The 22,421-nt window shown below is 37.6% G+C and overlaps 2 protein-coding genes across 2 annotated transcripts; both read left to right on the forward strand.

Annotated features, from left to right (window-relative positions):
- Positions 1-13,805: 13,805 nt before the first annotated feature.
- LOC307157650 (uncharacterized protein) lies at positions 13,806-20,793 on the forward strand (the record flags this gene model as incomplete). Its single annotated transcript, XM_079869580.1, has 11 exons — positions 13,806-13,925; positions 14,245-14,335; positions 14,577-14,638; positions 15,071-15,179; positions 15,268-15,329; positions 15,625-15,739; positions 15,968-16,023; positions 17,011-17,113; positions 18,910-18,974; positions 19,121-19,763; positions 20,771-20,793. 11 exons carry the CDS (start codon positions 13,806-13,808, stop codon positions 20,791-20,793), a joined length of 1,449 nt encoding a protein of 482 aa, XP_079725706.1.
- Positions 20,794-20,927: 134 nt separating this feature from the next.
- On the forward strand, positions 20,928-22,212 carry LOC307157806 (uncharacterized protein). Its single transcript, XM_079869759.1, has 4 exons — positions 20,928-21,132; positions 21,229-21,288; positions 21,509-21,574; positions 22,072-22,212. Exons 1-4 carry the CDS (start codon positions 20,946-20,948, stop codon positions 22,146-22,148), a joined length of 390 nt encoding a protein of 129 aa, XP_079725885.1. The 5' UTR covers positions 20,928-20,945; the 3' UTR covers positions 22,149-22,212.
- Positions 22,213-22,421: the final 209 nt, after the last annotated feature.

A 22,421-nucleotide genomic window follows, 5' to 3' on the forward strand; every position in this document is an offset into this window, starting at 1 on the left:
CTGGTGGTTTAAAAACTCGCTGTCTGCTCCAACACCAGATAGTGCCCAGGGCACCTCTGGCAACGAAGGAGCAACCCAGATAGCACTCCAGGCCACCGGAAGCGCCTGTGCAGTTCCTCTGGCACCGTGGGATAATCCTGACTTTAAGTCTGTACACTGAGATATGTTGATTAAGCTGAAAACAATCTTAATTTTAAATCTATACACTGAGATATGTTGATTATGCTGAAAAATCAAATGTTTGAAGTAATCTATCCCTTCAAGACTGATAATAGAAAAGGAAGGTGGGATCTTTTACTCCACTCTAGTCAAGTGGGGGCGGAGATGTTTGGTCTCACTATTCCTCCGGGGTGTACCTTCGTGAGTGGGCTTATTGATAAGAGATGGATGGTCCATATTGGCCAAGATTGAAAGATAATGGAGAGAAGCCTGATCATGAAGATACATTCTGGGACAGAAATGAAGGTGGGACTAGGATTAGTCCCAAAGGGGGGATATGTTGGAGATTCTCCTTGATTCATGTCCAAGTATGTTGTAATGAAAATGATAAGCATGACAAAATGGGTCTGAGAAAGGATGAGAGAATGGAAAATAACCAGCTTGCATCAGCAATGCGAAGTGTCAAAAATACTGTATGAAACAGAGCACCATTGTGTGAGGTTTGACCAATAGAGAAGACATGTAACTGAAGTAAAAAGATAGGTCTGAGGGTACCCCTTGGAGACTTGATGATATGAAAAAGGTATAAAAATGAATGCTGAATATTATAACGTCAGATGTCCAGCTGGCTTCTCCTTTGTTGTTTTGTACAATAAAGTAAATTCTTCTGACCTGGAACCTCGACTCCGAGAAAGCTTCTTTGAGACCTGAACCAAAAAGAACTTTGAATTCGCCACAACACTACCTTACCGTACCATACCTATTTATCTAATTTATTATCGTATGTATAGTTAACCTTTTGCTGGTGCACTACCATGTTTGTGTAGCACATCCTCGTGCTTTCTGCCAATGTCCCGTTTTAGATTCCAATATAAATCTCTGGTAACTCGCACTCTCTCCACATTCACTGTCAATTTCTGTGCTCGGTGCAGAATTTCTGTGCAATTCCCTGCTCATTCTCAACTTTTTACTGTGCATTTATGTATAAGGCTTGCAACTTTACTACAACAAAATTTTAACTTCATAACCTACAGTATTGCTCCACTCTTGCTTATCTATTTCACAGATTCTCGAACTAGATATCACCAAAAGGCATTCTGGGTTGAGCGAGTGGCGCTGAGCAGAATGAGCAAGCTTTGGTGTGAATGAACCAAAAATCAAACAATCCCTGGACAAATTATTGGTGTATTTCCCGTAATCTCCGAGTGAAAGGGGCTATTCAATGTTCATATTAAGCACTTTAAAGGGATAGTTCAGTTGTTTACTGTTTGGTTACTGACATTCTTCAAAATATCTTCATTTGTGTTCAGCAGAAGAAAGAAATTCATACAGGTTTTAAACAACTTGAGGGTGAGTAAATGATGACAGAATTTTCATTTTAATGTGAACTATCCCTTTAAGTACTGATAACCTTTATATTGAGTCTGTTCCCTCCAAAAATGTTGTTGTTAGTAGCAAGATAAATGTTTTGATGTCAACAATATGGGATGACATCTGCTAAAGTCATTAATATATATTACTAAGCAACCAGTAATGGGAGTGTCCTGAACCTGAGCCATACATGCAGCCAAAAAGGCATTTAAAGGTTTCATTAAATGTTTTGCACAACAGAATTACACAAAACAGAGCTGTGCTTATAAACATTACCCAATAAACTTTCTGAAGATAGTCGGTTCCCCTCATACTTACATTGATGTAATTCATTTATTCATTCAAACAAACATTCATAGAATTTCCCTCAGTTGTAAAAGGTTATAAAACCTATTTATTTATTTAAAATTTTGTAGTTGAGCTTATATGCCCAATATAAACTATATAAAAAGCAAGAATCCATTTACACTGTAGGGAGAGGTAGAAAACCCATGAGGGCTTATTTAAAGCCTCTGCCTAAACAACAAAAAAGGGACATTTTAAAAAGAGTTAAATTAACAAATGCAGAGGTGGGTCATAACGAATTACATTTACTCCATTTCATTTGAGTATTTTATTGAAATTTTGTTTTTAAGAGTAGATTTAAATGTGGGTACTTTAACTTGAATATATTTATAATGAAAAAACTGTACTTATACTTTGTCACGCTGGGCGATGTTCCTCTCAACATTTATTCCAGTTTTTTTAAGACCGATGAATGGAGTAGCCGTGGACCTTCAGTTAATTGAAAGCAAATCTGCAGATGTATCCTATTGGTTTGCCAGGATGAAGAACTTTATTAGTTGGCCATCTGTCCGTGAGCAATTCGACAGGTATAACGTCATTTGATTTCATTTCACACAGCTAATACATTTTACAACAAACAGATTATTACTCTAAGTACATGATACCACTACTACAAAGTATAACAATACCAGTATAATAATTAACGATGGCTGCTTTTGGTTAAAAAAAAGGGTGTGTGGAAACCACCATTTTGTTGAAATGATTATTCACACACTGACTAAAGACTGTAAAGGTGAGATAATCTAACATATCAATCTTAATTTATCCAGTTAAGTATTATTATAAATTGTATCTATGTACAATTTCCAGCCTTGATCAGTGCTGTCCGGTTACTTCACAGTACACACTGCTCATAAAAGCATTATTGTGCAATTATTTTGTGTATATATATATATATATATATATATATATATATTTATATTTATATTTTTTCAGCCTAAATCTTACCATCTAGGACAGTTATTTAAGACCAAGGTCACAGCAAAATGTTTGGCGTTATACATTAAGTTTTTTATTTAGATTTAACATAAAGGACACAGGGACTCGTCAGTGTCAAAACTGACATGATCGTGTTTGACCTGAGGGGTATTGCACAAAAGTAGAATTAAGAAAGCCAGGATAACAGAACAGTCGCGGCTTGACCTAGTTTAATCAGTGCATCCTAGCTTAATCCGTTGCACGTTTGCTGAGCCAGGATGAGAACGCGCGGATATGTCAAGCCGGGTGTATATAGTTTGGATAAATGCGCGTTCACGGCATTCTTAAAAAGATCACGAAATCGATCACAGAATCACCGATGCAAAAATGGACAAAACCCGTGCGGCATACTTTTCGCCTAATGAGCAACAGCTTCTTATGGAAACGTATAAAAAAGTGAAACATATAATATGTAAAAAAGGCAATACAGCTGCTGTAATAAAGCAAAGAGAGAATGCTTGGCAAACAATAGCGGACCGATTGAATGCATAAGTAGTCCAAATAACCAGTGCTCCACTGAAACCCTCATAATTACAATTCAAGGAGTTAGGCCCTACTTGTCATTTTCAAAAATAATTGTATACTTTGACTTAAATGTGACCAGTGGACATGCATTTAACATGTAGAATAATTGCAAACACATACCCACTATGTGCATCTATTTGATCTATTTAGTTTATTTTATGTCAATAATCTGTTTAATCTTTTTACTCTTATCAATTTGTATGTAGGTTTTGTTTCTAATTGATTTGATGTAATCTATAATCAGATAATTTGCTCTATTTTTATCCATCTAATAGCCCCACATCATCACATAGCCTTCACCATACCTAGAGATTGGCATGGAGTTATTTCCATAAGATCATCTCTCAATGCAAATCATTAGGCTAACTGAAATAAAACCATGCCAATCTCTAGGTATGGTGAAGGCTATGTGATGATGTGGGGCTATTTTAATTCCAAAGGCCAAGGGAACTTTATCAGGATGCATAGTATCCTGGATTCATGAAGTAACTGGCCTTTAAAAATAAAAATCTGCCTGCCTCTATGGGAATTTAACATAGGGGTGTCCAGACGTATGCACCCTGTATTTTAAGGAAGAACTGTTGTGGCAAAAATATTCGTTAAACAATCATCACCTGCGTAAGAGACAGTTCTGAGTCAAATAGTCTTTTAAAAGTATTTATTCTTGCAAGAAGGCCCAGTTGCCACACAGAAGTCACCAGTACAGTCTGTGAAACAAGTGCGACCAGGGAGGGAGGGCAGAGGAGTCTTTATACTGCTTTCAAGGTCTTCTGCTTACAGGCCCTTATCTAAACAAGGAGAGGCTTCCCTGCTAGTTTTCTGATACTGCTAAGTTTGTTCTTACAAACTCACAAGTTCTAAATTGGGCGGCCACTGACCCTAGGGGTCAGAGGTCCCTTTTCAATCTGCCTCCTCCTGACATCTCACCTGTTTCCCAGTGTTTAAAAACACACACACATCAGTCAAGGATCATTTCAATGTCATGCTGAAAGTAAATGAAAATCAATACTGTGAATCATGGAAAATCAAAAATTCCCATAACAAGAACATTTATTTATTTATGATACATTATTCATTCACAAAGAAAATTGGTGTCCTTAAAGGTTGGATTTTTCCTATTTTTTTAATTAAGGCTTTAAGTTCAGTTTCCAAAAGATTATTTTTTTATTCCTCTTTTTAGTCAACTTTAGCATGGGTGTCTAAACTTATGCATAGCACTGTATCTCATCAACTGCAATAAAATATAATATATTGATATTTTTTCTCATTCAACAGTACATTTCTACTCTATACTTGCATATATAGATATACAGTCTATATTCTATTTCTCATATTGTATTGTATAGTTCTTTTGAACTGTGTTGGCATTCATTGTGGACAGTAAAGTAATAATTGCTCAGGAAAATCTGCTTTCCTCACTGGGTGTATGACAATAAATGCTTTAAATCTCAAATAATATTCATCAAACCTCTGACATTGAAATTAACAGCAGTTTTCAATAATAACTAAAATAACAGTACGCATACTTGGATGAATGACAGAATATCTAGTATTTTAATGCAGGACCATGAAGTGACTAAAACACATAATATCTAGTAGGATTTAGGGAGGAACTAGCCGATAAATCACTAGGATTAATCTTAGCCTGGTTGTTAGCCTGCTCCGGAGCAGGCTAGCTGCAAAGTGTAAATCTCCATAGTAACTTAATGTAGATTAATTTAGCCTCCCTTCATGCAACCGAGTCAGGGCTAAATTCAGCCAGGATAACTGGAAAATCCCAGCTTAATCCCTTATCTTGCTTTTGTGCAATACCCCCCTGTTGTTTTACATCAGTGTATGAAACATCTGTTTATTGTTGATTTAACAAATACAATCATGTTTTTTATGATGTTTTAGACGCGCACGAGGTCAAGAGCGGTGAGGATGCTGGAGATGTTGGTGACCGTGGGGAAGCTTCGGCTATTGTGGGAGTCAAAGCCAGCCGTCCCCATGGTCTTGGACTTCCTGAGGCAGGGTCCTGGAGCCTCTGGGGGGAAAGCGACCGGCTCAGGTGTGGGCCTTTCCGGCTCGGATGCTTGACCCAGACTCGTACCCATATCGGTTGACACACACACATTACCACCACAAACAGAGGCAGTCGAGGCAAAAGCCTCGGTATCGGCACTGAAAAGTTTACTGGGTCTTCCTCACAGACACATTAACACAGGAAGAAAACTGTCTGATTGGAGCCTCAAAATAAATAAAAAATATGTCACTATTGGCGACTCAAATTTGTCCAGGTTCCCAGCAACCAACTGCCCCGACCTCCAGATTGAAAGTTACCCGGTTGCAAAACTCCAGCGCGCCGGTAACTAAGTCGAGAAGGCCACGCTCGGGGGTCGAACCAGAAAAAATTATTCTGGCATTCGGTCTCAATAACAGACAACAAAGATACCGTATGATGGCGATGACAGCGCTTCAGAACGCGTACAGAGTGGCAAAGACGAGACTACCGGGGTCAGAAATCCTCTTCCCCCTTATTAATTTCTCCAGAACTCTCTCATCGGGAGAGCAGGGGATGATGGAGCACTTCAACACACACATTACAGATCACCTTAATTTTGCCCCTGCACTTCCATCAGAATATTTTCATGTCAAGCAGGATGGAATTCACTGGAGACCAGTGACGGCAAAGGCTATGTTGGAACACTGGATGGCGGCTTTAAACTGCCTTCCAGTGTCAACCCAGTAGGGGGTCCAAACAAATTGATTATCAACCTTTCGTGGTCACTGGTCCTCAGTGAAGAGTCCAAAAATTCAGTGTTTTGTGGCTTTAAAACACAGAGATTAGAATTACTCGCAGATCTACAAGAGTATAATTGCTGAATTAGATTAGAAACCTATTTTGAGGGAAAGAAAAGTTCACCCATGCATCAAACTGGACACCAGCTTTGTCCAGTCTCCCCAATGAAATCAAAAAAATTTGACCACGGGTGAAATTAAAGCGTTAAGAGAATTACAAAAAAACAAAGTTATAAAGCCTGCGGACAAGGGGAATGCAACAGTGATTCTTGACAGAGAACAATACATTTGGGAAAATTCACTGTCAGCGATCATTATCGGTCACTAGAGGAACCGATATATCCTCAAACCATCAGTGAAGTACAGGAGATTTTGGAAGAGATGTGTTCAAGAAATATAATTAATGGAGCACAAAAAAAGTATTTAACTTGTGACGGCCCACCCAGACCCAGAAGATTCTACTTGCTCCCAAAAATCCACAAGGAGCCCAAGAGTTGGAGCATTCCGTTTCAAGTGCCTCCAGGAAGGCCTATTGTATCTGACTGCAACAGTGAAACATCCTTAATTGCAGAATTTTTGGGACACTTTCTCAATCCTCTCTCCACCAGACACCCGAGTTATTTGAAAAACACGTATGATTTCATATAAAAAAAATTAGTAAATTAAAAATTCCCTCAAGCGCCCTCCTCTTCACAATAGACATTGACAGTTTGTACACAAATATTGAAAAGACAGTAGGCCTCAAGGCGGTCAAAAAAATTCATGACCAAATTTCCTGACCCAAAAAGATGAACACATCATAAAATTATTAGAGATCAACCTGACGAAAGACGATTTGTAAACGACTTGCAAATCAAAGGTACGGCAATGGGTAAAAAAATTGCCCCCTCATATGCCAACATATTCATGGCTGACTGGGAAGAGTCAGCCTTAGATTCTACACAGAAAAAAACATGGTCTTCGACTTCTCTCAGGCCGAGGGCCCACCTGATGGTGGGAGACCAACCGGCTCAGGTGTGGGCATTGCCAGCGGGATATGTGGGGGCTAGCAATGACCTACCGATGACCCTGATCAACTAAATTGATGAATTATTTTTCAGACGAGCTCTTTCCCAACTATCAGGAGGTTTTGGGGCACCTGGGAGTTTTTGTTTTAATTAATGTGTTTATAAATTGTTCAGTCTTTTTTTATGTGTTTTTAAATAAAAAAAGTTATAAATGTGATGTTGGGTGTTTGTGTTCATTGTTTTCTTGTCTTTTTTGGCCGCATAAACAATGTATAAACAAATTGTCAGTCTGCTTTGTACTGAACAGGTGACAAGTGGCTGATTTCACAGTGTAAATAAGCATTAACATTTTAGTGTTTTTGTTCTCACCTCTACTTTAATGAGCACACTCAACGACACATTCCACTAACTTTCAAAATGAAAATTTCCTGATAATTTACTCACCCCAATGCCATCCAAGATGTTCATGTCTTTCTTTCTTCAGTGGAAAAGAAATTAAGTTTTTTGAGGAAAACATTTCAGGATTTTTCTCCACACAATGGACTTCAATAGTAACCAAATTGTTGTCCAAATCAATGCAGTTTCAAAGGACTTCGAAGTGCTTCAAAGGGCTCTGCACGAAGGGTCTTATCTAGCGAAACGATTGGTCATTTTCTAAAAAAAATAAACATTTATATTAGGGCTGGGGGAATTAACGCGTTAATCTGTGCGATTAATTTGAAATGTTTAACGCGTTAAAAAAAAATAACGCATTTAATGCAGCACTTTTTTTTTTGCCTCGTTTTAATGATTTCCTGTTGCGGCTGCTATTGAAAAGCCGAAAATATGTGCATCGGGTTTCATTCTCGCGCAGCTTTCATGAGCGGGTCTTTTCCGCTCCGTGTGCGCCGCCGCACTCTCCGTTCCGTGTGTCTCTGTGTGTGTGTGTGTGTGTGTGTGTGTGTGTGTGTGTGTTTGTTTTGGGGCATAGAAGGACAGATTTCAAGACATTTCAACGAGCAATGAGGACCCTCTGGTATGGGAGGACAGTTGGCTGTCCTCATAAAAATAAACCGTATAAAACCTTTTCTCAGCATGTTTTAATACCCAAAAAGTGGTTTTCTCAAAAGTCTTTGTGTACCAACAACCTGACATATTTTGTATATTTGTGTGTCCGCCACTGCCCCCATCTGTTGTCGTGGTTCCTGCATGTTGCACACACAGGCGCGGGAAATTATACACAATCGCGGGAAATTAAACACAACGCGCGAATTAGTCGCTAATTCAACACTGCGCATGCTCATATTTGATTGGCTGGATAGGAGAGAGCTACGTCGTCTTTCATCAGCGGAATCGGATTAATTTTCCCGGGAGTTCGGCAAATGCACGTTGTGGAGAGCAGGTAAGAAATCAATTGCAAAACGTTTTAATGACGTTTGAACGTTCAAAGTATGGTTATGGTTATGGTATTTAGGAGACGCTTTTGTCCAAAGCGACATACAAATAAAAACAATACAGATTTAAACTGGTCATTCCACAAAAGCAGTGCCTTTTCAACTTTAACAGATTAAAAAAATTAAGTAAGCTTAATCGATTTGTTTTAAATATCCATGAAATGAAGACAGCTTAAAAGGGCAATAAATTGTATTGTGCCATATCAGGCTATGTATTTTTTATGACTATTTTTATCTACCTCGTGTTTTTATATTTTTGTCATGCCTGTTACAGACACATTCGTTACTATATACGATAGTTTTAAGTAGAACTATGTTATAGTTTTAATTTATATGAGCAGTATTTTAGTCCCTCTTTTCACAGGGATTGTTTCAAATTTTGGATTCTTACATTTGTAAGATTATGGAGGGTGATAACATGTCAATTATGAAAAATATATATTTTTACAAGAGAGATTTTAAGGGGGTAAGATAAAATAAGGGCTTTGTCAAAAAATACAGTATAGATAGGGTTAACTTACAATGGAAAAAACTTGGAAGGCAATTGCAAATATAATTTTTAAAGGTATTAAAGTTTTTCCTTTTTAAATTGCATTATACTGTTTTGCACTCTTATAGTTGTATAAGTGAAGCACATTACATTTCGAAGAGATCTAAAGCCCGGTTTCACAGACAGGGTTTAGACTAAGCCAGGATTAGGCCTTAGTTCAGTAAGGACATTTAAGTAGATTTTATAAACGTGCCTTAGAAAAATACATTACTGGTGTGCATCTTGAGACAAAACAATGGCTCTGATTTATTTTAAGATATATCAGTGCAAGTTGCTTTCAGTTAAAACGGCTCAGACATGCATTTTAGTCTAAGACTAGCTTGAACCTTGTCTGAAACCGGGGACTAATGTTTTAGGGCAGTGGTTCCCAAACCTGTCCTACAGTACCCCCAACACCGCATGTTTTCTTTGTCTCCCTAATCAAACACACCTGATTGAACACATCAGCTCATTAACCCATGTGAGTTGAATCAGGTCTGATTGATTAGGGAGACAAAGAAAACGTGCAGTGTTGGGGATACTGTAGAACAGGTTTGGGATCCACTGCTTTAGGGTATTGAAATGAGACCCTTGAGTCCATCTGTTTGTCTGTGTATGTCCCCTCACAGAACTTAAAAATATATCCATATTCTGACAGCAGGGAAATGTTATGTGAATGTTATGAAAGCATAGATCTCAATTGAAACTGTTTGAATATCCATGGTATTAGTGAGATGAAATGTAGTGAAGTTGTGTTGTTGTTTACATTTTTGTTCTTAATTTTCTTAGCAAATTCTGTCATGCCACGGAGAATTACTCCCCTTCAGGATGCCACTAATCACATCCTTGCAGGAAGAGACAAGATCTCAATGTTAGAAATCATATATATTAATCCAGTTAAAGGTGAGTGACTTCGACACGACACTGGTTCTTGAATTGATATTATGACCAGTGGTTTTCAGTCTATGACTATTAATTATACAAACATGAATATAAATTAAAGTTGTTAATAGTATTTTAATAAGTTTAGTTGCTGTATTCTACACTTGGACATGTATTCATTATTCCACAATGGAGAATAAAAAAATAAAATAAAAAAAACACAACGTTGCATTGTAGCAATTTATAGGAATAAATCAATTTTATGTGATGATTTGCAGTGCTGAGTTGTATCCAATGGATAGTCTGCTAGACCTGTGTCTCTAATAAGGTTGTGTCTGCAGGTCGTGGTATCTTCACCTTAGATGTTTTTAATCAAGGAGACTTTGTGGTGGAGTATAGAGGGGAGCTCGTTGATGCAGCTGAAGCTGAACATAGAAGAAAAGTGTACCACAATGCATGTTCAGTCTTCATGTTTGACTTCATATGGAAGCGGAAGACATGGTGGTAGGTTCAGAATGACTAATATGTTTGAATATGTGAAGTAAAGGTCTCATGTTGTACTTTAACTTAACAACTGTGCATCAAGCAACTATACTTGTATTGGATGTTGTCATTAGTGTAGTTCAGGGGTCTCCAACCTTTTTCATTTGAGAGCTACTTTTTAAAAATGAAAGTGGACGAGAGCTACTCATGTAATACAATACTTAAATCTCTTAAATAATGTCTCATAACTCTCAAATTAACAACTATCCAAACTGTTTTAGACCTAAAATAGTTTTTGTAGGCCTATATATGTCACCCTTAAATGTCAGAGAAAAGAACAGAATCAGAGATTTAAAAAAAATATATAGAAAATTTTACTTTGCATATTATACTGTAAAAACATAATTTTAGTTGATTTTATAGTGCATGATAACTAGAGATGAAATGACATGAAAATTTCATTTCATGATTATAGTGACCAAAATTATCATGGTTTATCACAGAATCCTGTTCAGAAAGTACTAAGACTACACAATAAAATCAATTCACCAAGTTTTATGTCGAAAACCAGCAAATAACAAAAACTTAGCATCAATATGCACTTTTTGTTTACATAAACATTAAAATAATAATATTAAAAATGATGGCCAGATTTTAAAGGAGTGTCTTGCAACATGTTATCTACTAACATGTACAAGTTCAAATAAAGTTTTGATAAAAAAGTTTTTATAAAAAGATAAACCTCGCATATTTCAGACTTTAAATCATTTTTATAAAAAGAACGAGTCAAAAAAGATAAATTACTGACATTTACAATGCACATTAGCTTATCTTTTATTATTAATAGTAAAATAAGGGTCCGAATTTCCAGTGGTGTCTGTCGTTGCTATGCAACCAGGCACTGCGCTCTCCACAACGACAAAGAAGTTTTAATAGCAAATGGATTTCCACCACCGAAAAACGCTTGCTTGTAGCTCTGCTACAAGATTTATTTAGGGACTGTTCGTTTTTTATTTAAGGGGCCACCGGAGGAGTTTTGAGATCTTTTGTCAAAAAAGACATGACCCTCCCTTCGCCAGCAATACATTTTCATGACCCTCCAAAATGATTGTGAAAAAAGGCATGACCCTCCCCGATAATTTATTGATTAGCCTACTTCTGTACTGGTTTGCGCTTGGCAAAGATGTTCAGATAGCCATTGTTTTTTTGTTTTTTTTAAACCATAAACTCTTGCTTTCTCATCTTACTAGGGCTGTAACGATAGACCAAACCTACGATTCGGTTCATATCACGATTTTAGATTTGAAAAACAATCATGTTTTCGGTGCTGATGCGGTGTGATTCATTCAACAAGTGGGTGGTGCTGCCAACAAAGCATCTAAAAGCTGTCACAAAGAACCGGCAAAAGTAATGATTATTAATATGTCAAATATAGCAAGGAGACATTTTAATTGTTTATTAATAAACAAGTGTTTTCTGTGTCGACTGCAAAGATGAAGTTGACGATGCGTCGCGATCTTCGCAGAACGCACCAGAGAGAAATGCACATTTCATAAGCAGAAAGCAGTCTGTTTTCCTTCATTTTGAATTGTTCTGTTTAAAAGTAGACATTTCAAGCTTTCTATATATTTCTCAGGTCTGTGAGGCAAGTAGTATATACCTTACGCTGAGTTTAGGTTCATTTGAGACAAGAGTCCAGTTCACTCGCCCGCGCCTCCGTGTCATGATTATCTATTTTATATTTACTTCTTATTTATTAAATCCAGATGAAACATTGATTACAATTGAGATACAATTAATAAAAAAACGAAATTCACTTTAAAGACAGGCTTTGTGCTTTCTGTTTGAGGTCTCTGTGAAATTTTTAAAGTCGCTTTCAGAGCAGTCATGTCCATAATGGAGAACTGTCACGCCCGTAACAATGTTTTTTTGGCTTTTTTTTCACATAAATGCGAACACGAAAAATAAAATAAAAATAATATTTTATGTTATGTGGAGGCCGATCTTCATTCATCCGGTGGGTATATATCTTTTGGTTTGCACAGTGTAATTCATAGAATTACTAAAAAATATTTTGCCACCTAAAAGTTAAAGATTTTTTGTGTCACGTCACATGTGTATTTCCCTCATATTAAATATAAAACGCATGTGTAGACTGATATTTTTCTAATGTCTTGACTCCTTTCAGACGTTTCAAAATATTGGTATTAAATGCATTTTCTGGGAATTTATATTTCAAGTGTTGACTGCAAATGTCACGTCCATAACACTGGAATCGCCCAATTTTAATGAATTTATCCTCAACTAGTTTTTGTGGTGTAGGTCTACGTATTTTATTATGTTAACTTAAATAATACTAATAGTAATTTAAAGATGTGGTAGCCCTACATCTTACACATAGTGGAAACAAAAATAAGAATGGAAACTAAAATATGCAGTATCGCCCTACAGCGCACATTCTATCAGCTGCGGTTCTGGCGCCTCAGTCTCAATACTGTAAAACTCGACGTACGTTCACATCACATGTTAATGCAGCGGTAGAGTTACTCACAGGACACTGTGCACTTATTCGCAATCACAAAAGTTCATTATTTGCTCGTGCTTTAAAGCTTTGCGGGTAAACATTTCATTGGCATTCTGTTCTGACATGATGCACTTTTTCTAAGCGCACTGTCAAACAGCGACAAACTGGATTTTTGTTGGGTCAGACCCATCTGATATCGAAGGGGGGCTGATAACGCGAGATCAACATGGAGCTAAATGGAAAAAAATAGCACTAAACAAGCCACTTTGAAATGTTGCTGTTTTCATGAATATAAAAGTTGGGTGACCCTCCCCCTAGACTAAAAAAAGTTGGATGACCCTCCCCTCAACAAAGAATAAAAAGACATGACCCTCCCCTATTTTCCTCCGTTGGTCCTTTCCATAAATACCGAACGGTCCCTTACAGAGAAGAAAAAAACACCCGTAGTGTTTGGGTGCACCCCCATCCTTCATGTTGACTCGCTGCGCCTGGAAAAAATGAGCGCGTCGCTTCAATTATTTGAAATAACGAACTTGAACACGCAAAAGACGCAATATGGCCCTTGGCGAGCTACCTCCAATCAGGCCACGAGCTACTGGTAGCTCGCGAGCGATGTGTTGGAGACCCCTGGTGTAGTTGCTTACAAATTAAAGTATAGTTCAAAAGTGTGTCACTATAAACGTCTGTTTAGTGCATGATGTTTGTAAATTTGTAGTATTGATGGAGCACTTGAAAATTCGTCATTTGGACGACTGGTAAACGATGAGCACAAGGCACCGAATTGCAGAATGAAGTTGATCGAAGTAGAAGGGAAGCCACATCTCTGCCTTTTTGCACTGAAGGAAATTACGGCAGGAACTGAAATCACTTATGACTATGGTGGGAAAGAATGGCCCTGGGGTAAAAAGGTGGGTCATTTTGATTTTATTTTTTTCTCATGAATTGGTGTCAAGGTTTAAAGCCTATATTTTGACATCTTGATAACAATTAAATCATCTCTGTCTTAAAAGCTACTGTGTGTTAAGCTGTGTCAGTTTCATGATGCCACAGAGACTACACAATACCTATTGCTTGTTAGTGCAAACAATTATAAAAAACAGAAGTCACTGCTTGGTGGTATTCAATCCGGTTTTCAGTCAATCTTGTCAGGTTAATCTTGAACTTGCATGACTCTCCCAGGTGATGCCAGCAAGCTTATTTGTATGTTTTGTCCTGTATGTTTTGTAGATTCCCACTACTGTTACAAGCACTGCTGCCCAAGAGTCTATTAAAGACTGTTTCCAAGACCAAATCATGTCATCCACAGTCTTTATTGAAGGTCAGTGACTGTTTGACTTAATGTTTTATCTAGTTGTCAATTGTGTGCTGTAGATGAGTGAGAAACATGTATGCCACATATGGCCATGTTTACTGAGATGGTTTTACATTAGTTATAGTGGGCATATATAAACGTATTGTGTCTATAAAGGATGTGAACCAGTGATGGTGTGGTTGCTTCTAGAGTGATGCACAACCCCACCCTCGATGGCCTTTCTCATATTCTTTCCTGTATTCTACAGATACCAGAGAGAGACCAGAAGTCCAGTTCTGCAAAATGACATCAGGCAGTTCTGCTTGTCAGGTTAGGTTGAATACGGCTGTCTGTTAAAGCAATAAGTCCAATTGTTTTTAATTGGCTAAGGAAAGAAGAAGGTCACAACGCAAAGCATCACCACGTACACCTGACATAGTTTTATGGAATGAGGGCACAGCAAAATGTAGTGAATTATTTATAAATAATTCTTCTGCAAAAGGTATTTTTTCTTGCTGAATTGTTGGCAAGTAATTCACAAATGCAGACAGTGTAACTTTTCTAAGGTGTACTAACATAGAACAAAATGCAGCCAGAGATGTGATGTTAAGGGGATTTTACAACAGAATCAAATGTTAGCCAATACTATTCAAGGGTCAGAACATTTTAAATTGTTACTGTGTCTTTGTTCAACTGTACAATAACACAGTTGTGTAGGTGATGTCCAAATTCACATGTGCATTTTTCTGTTCAACTTTTTAGACACAGCAAAATAGTGTAAGCATCCCTTCTGGCCAACACTCCTTTGCAGAGCTTGGTGACCACGCCCATGACTTGGAACCCAATGATTTCTCTACAGACTTATTTAGAGGTGAGTCCCTGCTTGAATAAGCAATGCTTGGTGAATACTGGGGTCTTGCAAAGCACTGTGCCTTCATGTCCTGTGTTCTCTTCAACAGACACCGCATTGAGAGCAGAGTGTCAGTCATTCAGTCCTACACCAGACAGCACTGCGCATGAGGTTAGTTTGAATTCAGCTATTTATTTCAGATGTATGAATGTTTAGAAATAAAGTAGTTTTGTAAGGGACAGATTTATCCATTAATTAGAATTATACTGCAGATACAGTCTGAAAATCTTTATCGGTACAGATAGTCATCATTTAACATTTTGTTCCCTTGTCTACATCATTTTGAGTGTCATAAACTTAAAGGTTTGAGTGAGGATGTCCCTCTTAGGTGAAATGGACACTGTACCAGTGGATTCCTGTTCATCTTTGCATATTGCTGTTTTTTTGTTGTTGTTGTTGTTTTTAGGTGCACTGTGTCAGAGGTCAATGTGTCACTTCTTCTGCGAAAGAGGGGATTGGAGAAGTTGGTGTCCAGCATCAGGAGGTGTCACCCCCTGTGTTCTCAACAGACTTTGCCAGTGGTCAGTTATAGTTTTGAGTAAATGTTGTTAACTTCTGGCAATGCATGTCATGCCTGCTAAGGGTTTGCAGCATCAAAAACCATGTTTAGATGATTATTTAATGTCTTGATGGATATTTTGAGTGGAATTTTGTCTGCCAGGGATGTGAGTTGAGTATGTTATGCCTATATGTGTGTTTTTGACTTGAGGAAAGCCAAGCACTGAATCTCCCTGTGTTCCCTTGTACAGAATCGAGATCAGGGTGTCAACCATCCAGAGCCGCGCCAAACGACACTGCTTGTGAGGTGAGTTTGATTTACCTGTTTTGAAATTGACCAATGGTTAGAAGTACTGTGATGTTTCATGGAACACAATTGTCAGTGTTTTAGTAAACATCTTGCAGCTACGGTGGATATGTCCTCTATTCAGTAAGGATGGTCTTTTCTAACCACAGAGTCCCCCCAACACTGGTGTTTTTCTGAGTGTGCCATACACTGGGAGTTCAATAGTGGAAGACTTAGAGTTTGAGCAAGGATGTCATTAAAAGTCCAAAGGACAGTGTCCTTGCATACCTTGAGTTTGTCTGTGTCACAAATGTGCACAGATTTTTACCTTTTGTTTTCACAAAATTACTTTATTGTCTTATCCTTGCCCCTATCAGTTAGTTACCCGCTGTTTTGCTAGAGGTCTGTATTGTAGAACATTTTCTCATTCATCTTCCTTCCTACAGCACTCGCTGTCTTCAAACAACATGGCTATAGGTTGATTTACACTGGACCTGGAGTTGAACTTTTAGTGTTAAGCAAAGCCTTTGTTTGGTAGAGATCCCTGTTGCCTATTTTATTTTTTATTTTATTTTATTTATTTATTTTTTACAGATAATAGAATTTAAGCAGGGTAAATCTAAATTTGGCTTTGGACACATGTTCAAAAACTAGATGTGTTTTTTTAAATGCCAGATGAAGGTTTACTTCATTATTTAGAGGAATTGTCTTCTTTGCCATCATCACAAGAGTTCCAAGTAGAAGCATATCTTTCCCTTTTGTGTGCGTGATGAGTGACGCCCCAACAGTTAGCCAAGCTAAACATAAGTCACAGGAATTTAATAGATATGGTTCACTATTATATCTCAAAAGTAACTTCTTTCTCTTTTTTCATCTCTCCTGATGGATTTGTAGAAAAGGTTGTGTGAAAGTAAAACGGGCCAAATGTTTTATTTTATTTTTTTTATTCATGATATAATTTGTGTGTAAAGGCTTTATATTTATTTCATGTTTTGAAAACTTTTACAGTGTACAATCCATAAGCTGGTTTTTGAATCGGTGAGAATTGACAAATGCTGGATATGCCATTCACCTTTGGCATCTATCAGATGGCACGGTGTAAGATGCAAACGTAAGTGTGTTATTCATCTTTTCTTAATTAATGCATTTCTCAGTATACAATAAGTAGTTTAATTTCATGCCATGGGTCAGTTCCAGACTCACTCCTATAAAGCATAAAACAATGTTGATTGAATGTTTTATCAGTTCAAACCATTGCGGTGGAAAACACTGGAGTGGCATATACTATGATGTACCAGGCAAGTGAGTTTGTAAGCTGAGGCACATTGCAGAGAACAGAGAGCATACCTGCAAACTAGTCACCTTTTGGCAAAATGTACCGTTTTGGAATCAAAATAGGCCATTTACGAATGAGTTTTTTTTTTTTTTTTTTTTTTTTTTTATGGTGGCCGTATCACAAATCTATCACGCAGGGTTTCCCTATTCCTAGACTTTCGCCTTTGGATGTTGAACAAGTCCTTAATTCCTTTCCTATTATCATTTATATTATTAGGCTATCTATATTGTCCTATTGCTCTTTGTTGATTAGAGTTGGGCTTCAACCTTAAATCCTTGCAAATGTTTCGCTCTTTCATCCGGTTCGCTGCAGCTCGGCTAAATGTTTCTTTCATGGACTTTATTAATTTGCGTGACTCCGAAATAAAATGACAACTTATGGATGAGTTGTTTGCAATGTTAACCCAATCACTTAATAAGCGAAAAACCACTGTTTGAATTGTTGTATAGACGAATATCAACAAGCCCATATTTGCAATGTTACCAATGCAAAAACCGCAATTCTTGGTTTGATGCGCTACGTGAACATAGGGCAATGTTTGTGCTTCTTTATCAGCATTTTTAAAGATTAGCTTAGCTGGAAAGCATAATGAACAAACGTTTCATTATGTCTAAGTGAGTATCAACACAAGCAAAATGCCCTCAAGTCTGTGGTGCGCTCAGGTCATTGCTGAAGTCAGTGAGGATAAATATACTGTATATAAAAGGTCATAATGAATAAAAACTTTAGCCCTAATAAATCCAGACCTAACTCAATAGATCCACCAAGCAATTGGCAATCCAAATGCTTGTAGGCGTCTCCACACCTTTCCAATTACTTTACTTTTATTCTCACAAGCCTTATTAATGAATGTAGGATAAACATTTCAGCATTTCTGTTCCACATTAGACCATTCTGCCATAAGTCTTTGGGCCAAGGATGCATTCTGAAACAAAGCATATATGTCCTCACATCTTGCACATTACACATTAATAAAAAGAATCAGTGTTTGGTCAGGTCAGGCTACTAATGTGTCTGTTTTTACAATAATAATGTTTTATAATCAGAATCTCAAATCTCTTGATTGTTAGGACGATGCCATATATCATAATTGTAAGTTTGATTCTGTTTGTATCTGTCTGGAAATCCCATCAGAATTTGCACCATTTGAACAGTCATTTAAAAAAAAAATCTACTTTTCATTTTGAACTCACTTTATGCTTCAGCTTTCAGTTCACTTTATGCTTAGGTTTAGTGGTGTTAGTGAATTTAATGTGTGATCTGTGGGACCACTACATACTTTTTTAACTGTGACTTTGAATGGGTAATGTAAATGCTCTGCCACTCCAGTGAATTCTACCTTAATGGTCGAAACCTGTGTACTTTTTGTCTAAATGGAAAATTTTAGCCATCAATCAAACTGTGCATTTGTACTACTGAAGTTAATTTTTTTAGCATTTCTTGATTTTGTATGTTTCATATGTGTGTGAAGCTGTTTGAATTTAATAAGAAACAGAGTATGTAATTGGTTAGCATGGGAAACTGATCAATTGTTGTCTAACGCTGTGGTTTGTCTGATTTTGTCTGTGAAGAATGCTGTGGTGTGTGGCATAAAATCTGCCTCCAGAAATCCTCAGAAGACTGGGATATATCAGATGTAAGTGTACATTGAAGTATAATATGCTTAATATCAATATGATGGCTTTTAACAGTTTGCTTTTGACATCCATCCTTCCCATGTGTATTTCTGTTATGTAAAGTATGCTGTATTTAATTAATTAATTAATTTAATGTACTTTACAGGTTGAGGTCTCATCTGGTGACGAGTACATCCCAGAGTCTGTATCGGATTCAGAAAGCTCAGGGACAGAGTTGAGTGTTGAGTTGCCTGAACCATCCAAAAACTCCCATACCACTAATATGCCTGATTTAGGCGTTACTTTTGCTGAACAAGAACAGACCATAGATGTACAGGACAATTCAGAGGATATCTGTAGGAATATCCTGATGGATCTAGAAACTACTGGTGATCTCCAAAGTGACTCCGAACCAGAACCAGAAAGCTCAGAGTCATACCTGCAGAAAACAAAAGATGCGAGTAACGAAAAGGGTACTGTGGATATTCTTGGCCAAAGTAAATCCCCAACCAAATCAGGAAAATTCCTTAAAAGCCTTGTCAATTATTGTTTTGTATGTGGAAAACCTCAAACAAAATTTGCGCTTCATCTCGAGAGGCATGTAAATGAAAATGCTGAAATCGCACAAGCACTCCAGTTCCCAAAATCATCAAAAGACAGAAAGGTTCTTCTTGAGAAACTCCGAAACCTTGGCAACTTCAAGCATAACTCAATTGTTAAAACCACAGGGTCAGGCTGTCTTAAAGTGAAAAGGAGTTCCAAACAGAGCAGCAGCCCTGAGACGTATGATTACTGCTTGTACTGTAAGGGTATGTTATCCAGAAAAGAACTTTCTCGACATATGAAAAGATGTGCTCTAAGACCTGAGAATAATGTTGAAGAGGGACCTGAGTTCAGAGACAGAGTCATTGGTATAGCATCTGCTCAATCTACAATGTCCCAGCCAATTTCAAGTGAACTTTGGTCAGTGCTGGGCAAAATGCACAAGGATGACGTGTCCACTGCAATAAGGAATGATCATTATCTCATGCAGTTTGCCCAGTCCCTCTTTAATAAACATGGTAGTGACAGATCAAAGCATGAGTATATAAGACAGAAAGTAAGGGAACTTGGGAGATTGCTTGTGACTTTGCGCCACACAACTAGAATCCATAACATGGAAGAGGCAATAAAACCATGCAACTTCTTTATTCTTACTAGTGCTGTCAAGAGAGTTTCAGGTTTTGATCACGAAAACAACACATTCAAAGCCCCAAGTTTGGCCCTGAAAATTGGGCATTCTCTCAGAAAGATAAGTGATCTCATCATGTGTCGTGCCCTCATGGAAGAGGACCAAGAGGTGATCGATTCCATAAGGAGGTTTCATACACTTCATGAAACAAAGTGGTCTGAATTGGTTTCCCATTCTGCCTTTATCTAACCTCAGTGAGGCAAAATACAACAAGAGCACCAGGCTTCCACTGGCCAAAGACGTTCAGAAGCTACAGTTACATCTTGGTCAGCAAGTAGAATTGGCTAAGGAGAAACTAGCCGGTAACCCAACAGCAGGCACTTATGCAGCACTAGCAAAGGTGACCCTCTGTCAAGTAATTTTGTTTAATAGGAGGAGGGAAGGTGAAGTGGCACGGATGACTGTAAAAAATTTTGAAGATCGTGACATGTCACAACTAAACGATGATATAAGCACTGGACTTACAGAAGTTGAGAAGAGACTTTGCAAACAATTCACTAGAGTGGAATTGAGGGGGAAAAAAGGACGAAAGGTTGCTGTGATCCTGACTCCTGATATGACTGCGAACCTGTCACTCCTCATTAGTAAGAGGAAAGAGTGTGGAGTAACTGAAAACAACAATTACCTCTTCGCTATTCCTTGTAGTGATGGTCACTACAGAGGGCAGTTTGGTCAATATGCAGATGCTTGTGGAGCCGAAGATCCTCAAAACCTCAGATCAACTAACCTTCGCAAACAGATCGCCACAATAAGCCAAGTCATGAACTTGAAAGATAATGAACTAGACCAGCTGGCCGATTTTCTCGGCCATGACATTAGGGTGCATAGGGAGTACTATCGTCTGCCCCAATCAACAATTCAGCTGGCTAAGATCTCAAAGCTGCTTATGGCTATGGAGAAGGGAAGTGTGAAGGATATTCAAGGAAAATCCCTGGACGAAATTGGTGGTATGCATCATTTACATGTTGTTAAATCTACTTGGTGTATGTGTATATGGTTGGTGTAATAACATTTGATAAAATTTTTACAATGTCATTTATTAGATGAGAGAGACGATATGGATACAGGATCACAGCAACTCCCTAATGTTTCGACATTGCAAGGTACTGTTAAAATTGAGTCCCAAGGCTACTGAAATTGTTGCATTCCGTGTTGCGGATTTTGTAATTGTATTGGTGAAAAATTTAAGAGGCTTTTTTATACATTTAGATAACAGCCTACTGTTATTTCAAACATGTATGAACTTTTTATTGCCTACCCTCCTTGCTGTGTAGTTGATACCATTGTTTTTTTCTTCTTTTTTTTTCTTGTTTTGCTTTTAAGACAATGAAGACATGTTGGCTTCTGGCACTTTTGGATCGTCTCACCTCTCCGAGACTGCAGCTCAAGGTATAATCTCAATGATGGACCCAAAGTTTGCCAAACATATCTCATGTAATGAGCTGGGATCTGTGGGTTCATTAGGGTATATTAAACATGTTTAAGTCAGAAATTTTCCAGTAGTACGATGGTTAGAAACTTTGTTAGAAGCTTAACTTTTTGTCATCTCTCTTCATTGTGAGACATATACTTTGTAGCTAGTATTTTGATGTGTTCTGTAGTTTGCATGATATTTTTAAAACAACAGGGAATACTTGGCATGTGTAAAATCTACATAATTTCCTAGTAAAATTATCACTCAAGGTATTGTTGCACAGTCACGCTCTCCTGACTTCATCCGATTCAACAAATGTGCCATGATTATAGTTATTATAATATAGAATTGGCTGTCTGCAGTTTTACATGTATCCCCTCCATGCCCATGATGTTTGATTGGTAGGCAGACAGGCTCTTTAAGCCCATACATTTATCCTGTGCAATTTTTTTTTTTGTTTTTTTTTTTTTAGATGACCAGGGGAACGCTGCCTGTGTAACTTCTGGTTCACCTCATCTCCCTGACTCAGTTACTCAAGGTATTATTTAAATCCGGTGCCATGTCCATCACTAGACACACTTGCTAATATGCAGTCAACACTTACATTGTTTGGTTAGACATATAAAGCATATAAAGAAGCTGGATGTATTTTGTATTTAACAAGCAGTGTAATGAAATATTATGTTAATGAAAACAATAATTTTTAGCAGATCTAAAGTCAATTTATTATCACACACATTTTGTCTACACAAGTTCCAGCTTGTTTGGCAATTTTGAACAGCAACATTCCTACCTGCAAGTACATCTTGCAGGATCTTTTGT

Source organism: Squalius cephalus, assembly GCF_949319135.1.
Source record: "Squalius cephalus genome assembly, chromosome: 4".
NCBI lineage: Eukaryota > Metazoa > Chordata > Actinopteri > Cypriniformes > Leuciscidae > Squalius > Squalius cephalus.

Coding starts and splice junctions, on each gene's coding strand:
- LOC307157806 (XM_079869759.1), top strand. CDS start 20,946: ATGAACTTGAAAGATAATGAACTAGACCAGCTGGCCGATTTTCTCGGC. Junction 21,133..21,228: donor ATCCCTGGACGAAATTGGTG/GTATGCATCATT, acceptor GTCATTTATTAG/ATGAGAGAGACGATATGGAT. Junction 21,575..22,071: donor CTCCGAGACTGCAGCTCAAG/GTATAATCTCAA, acceptor TTTTTTTTTTAG/ATGACCAGGGGAACGCTGCC.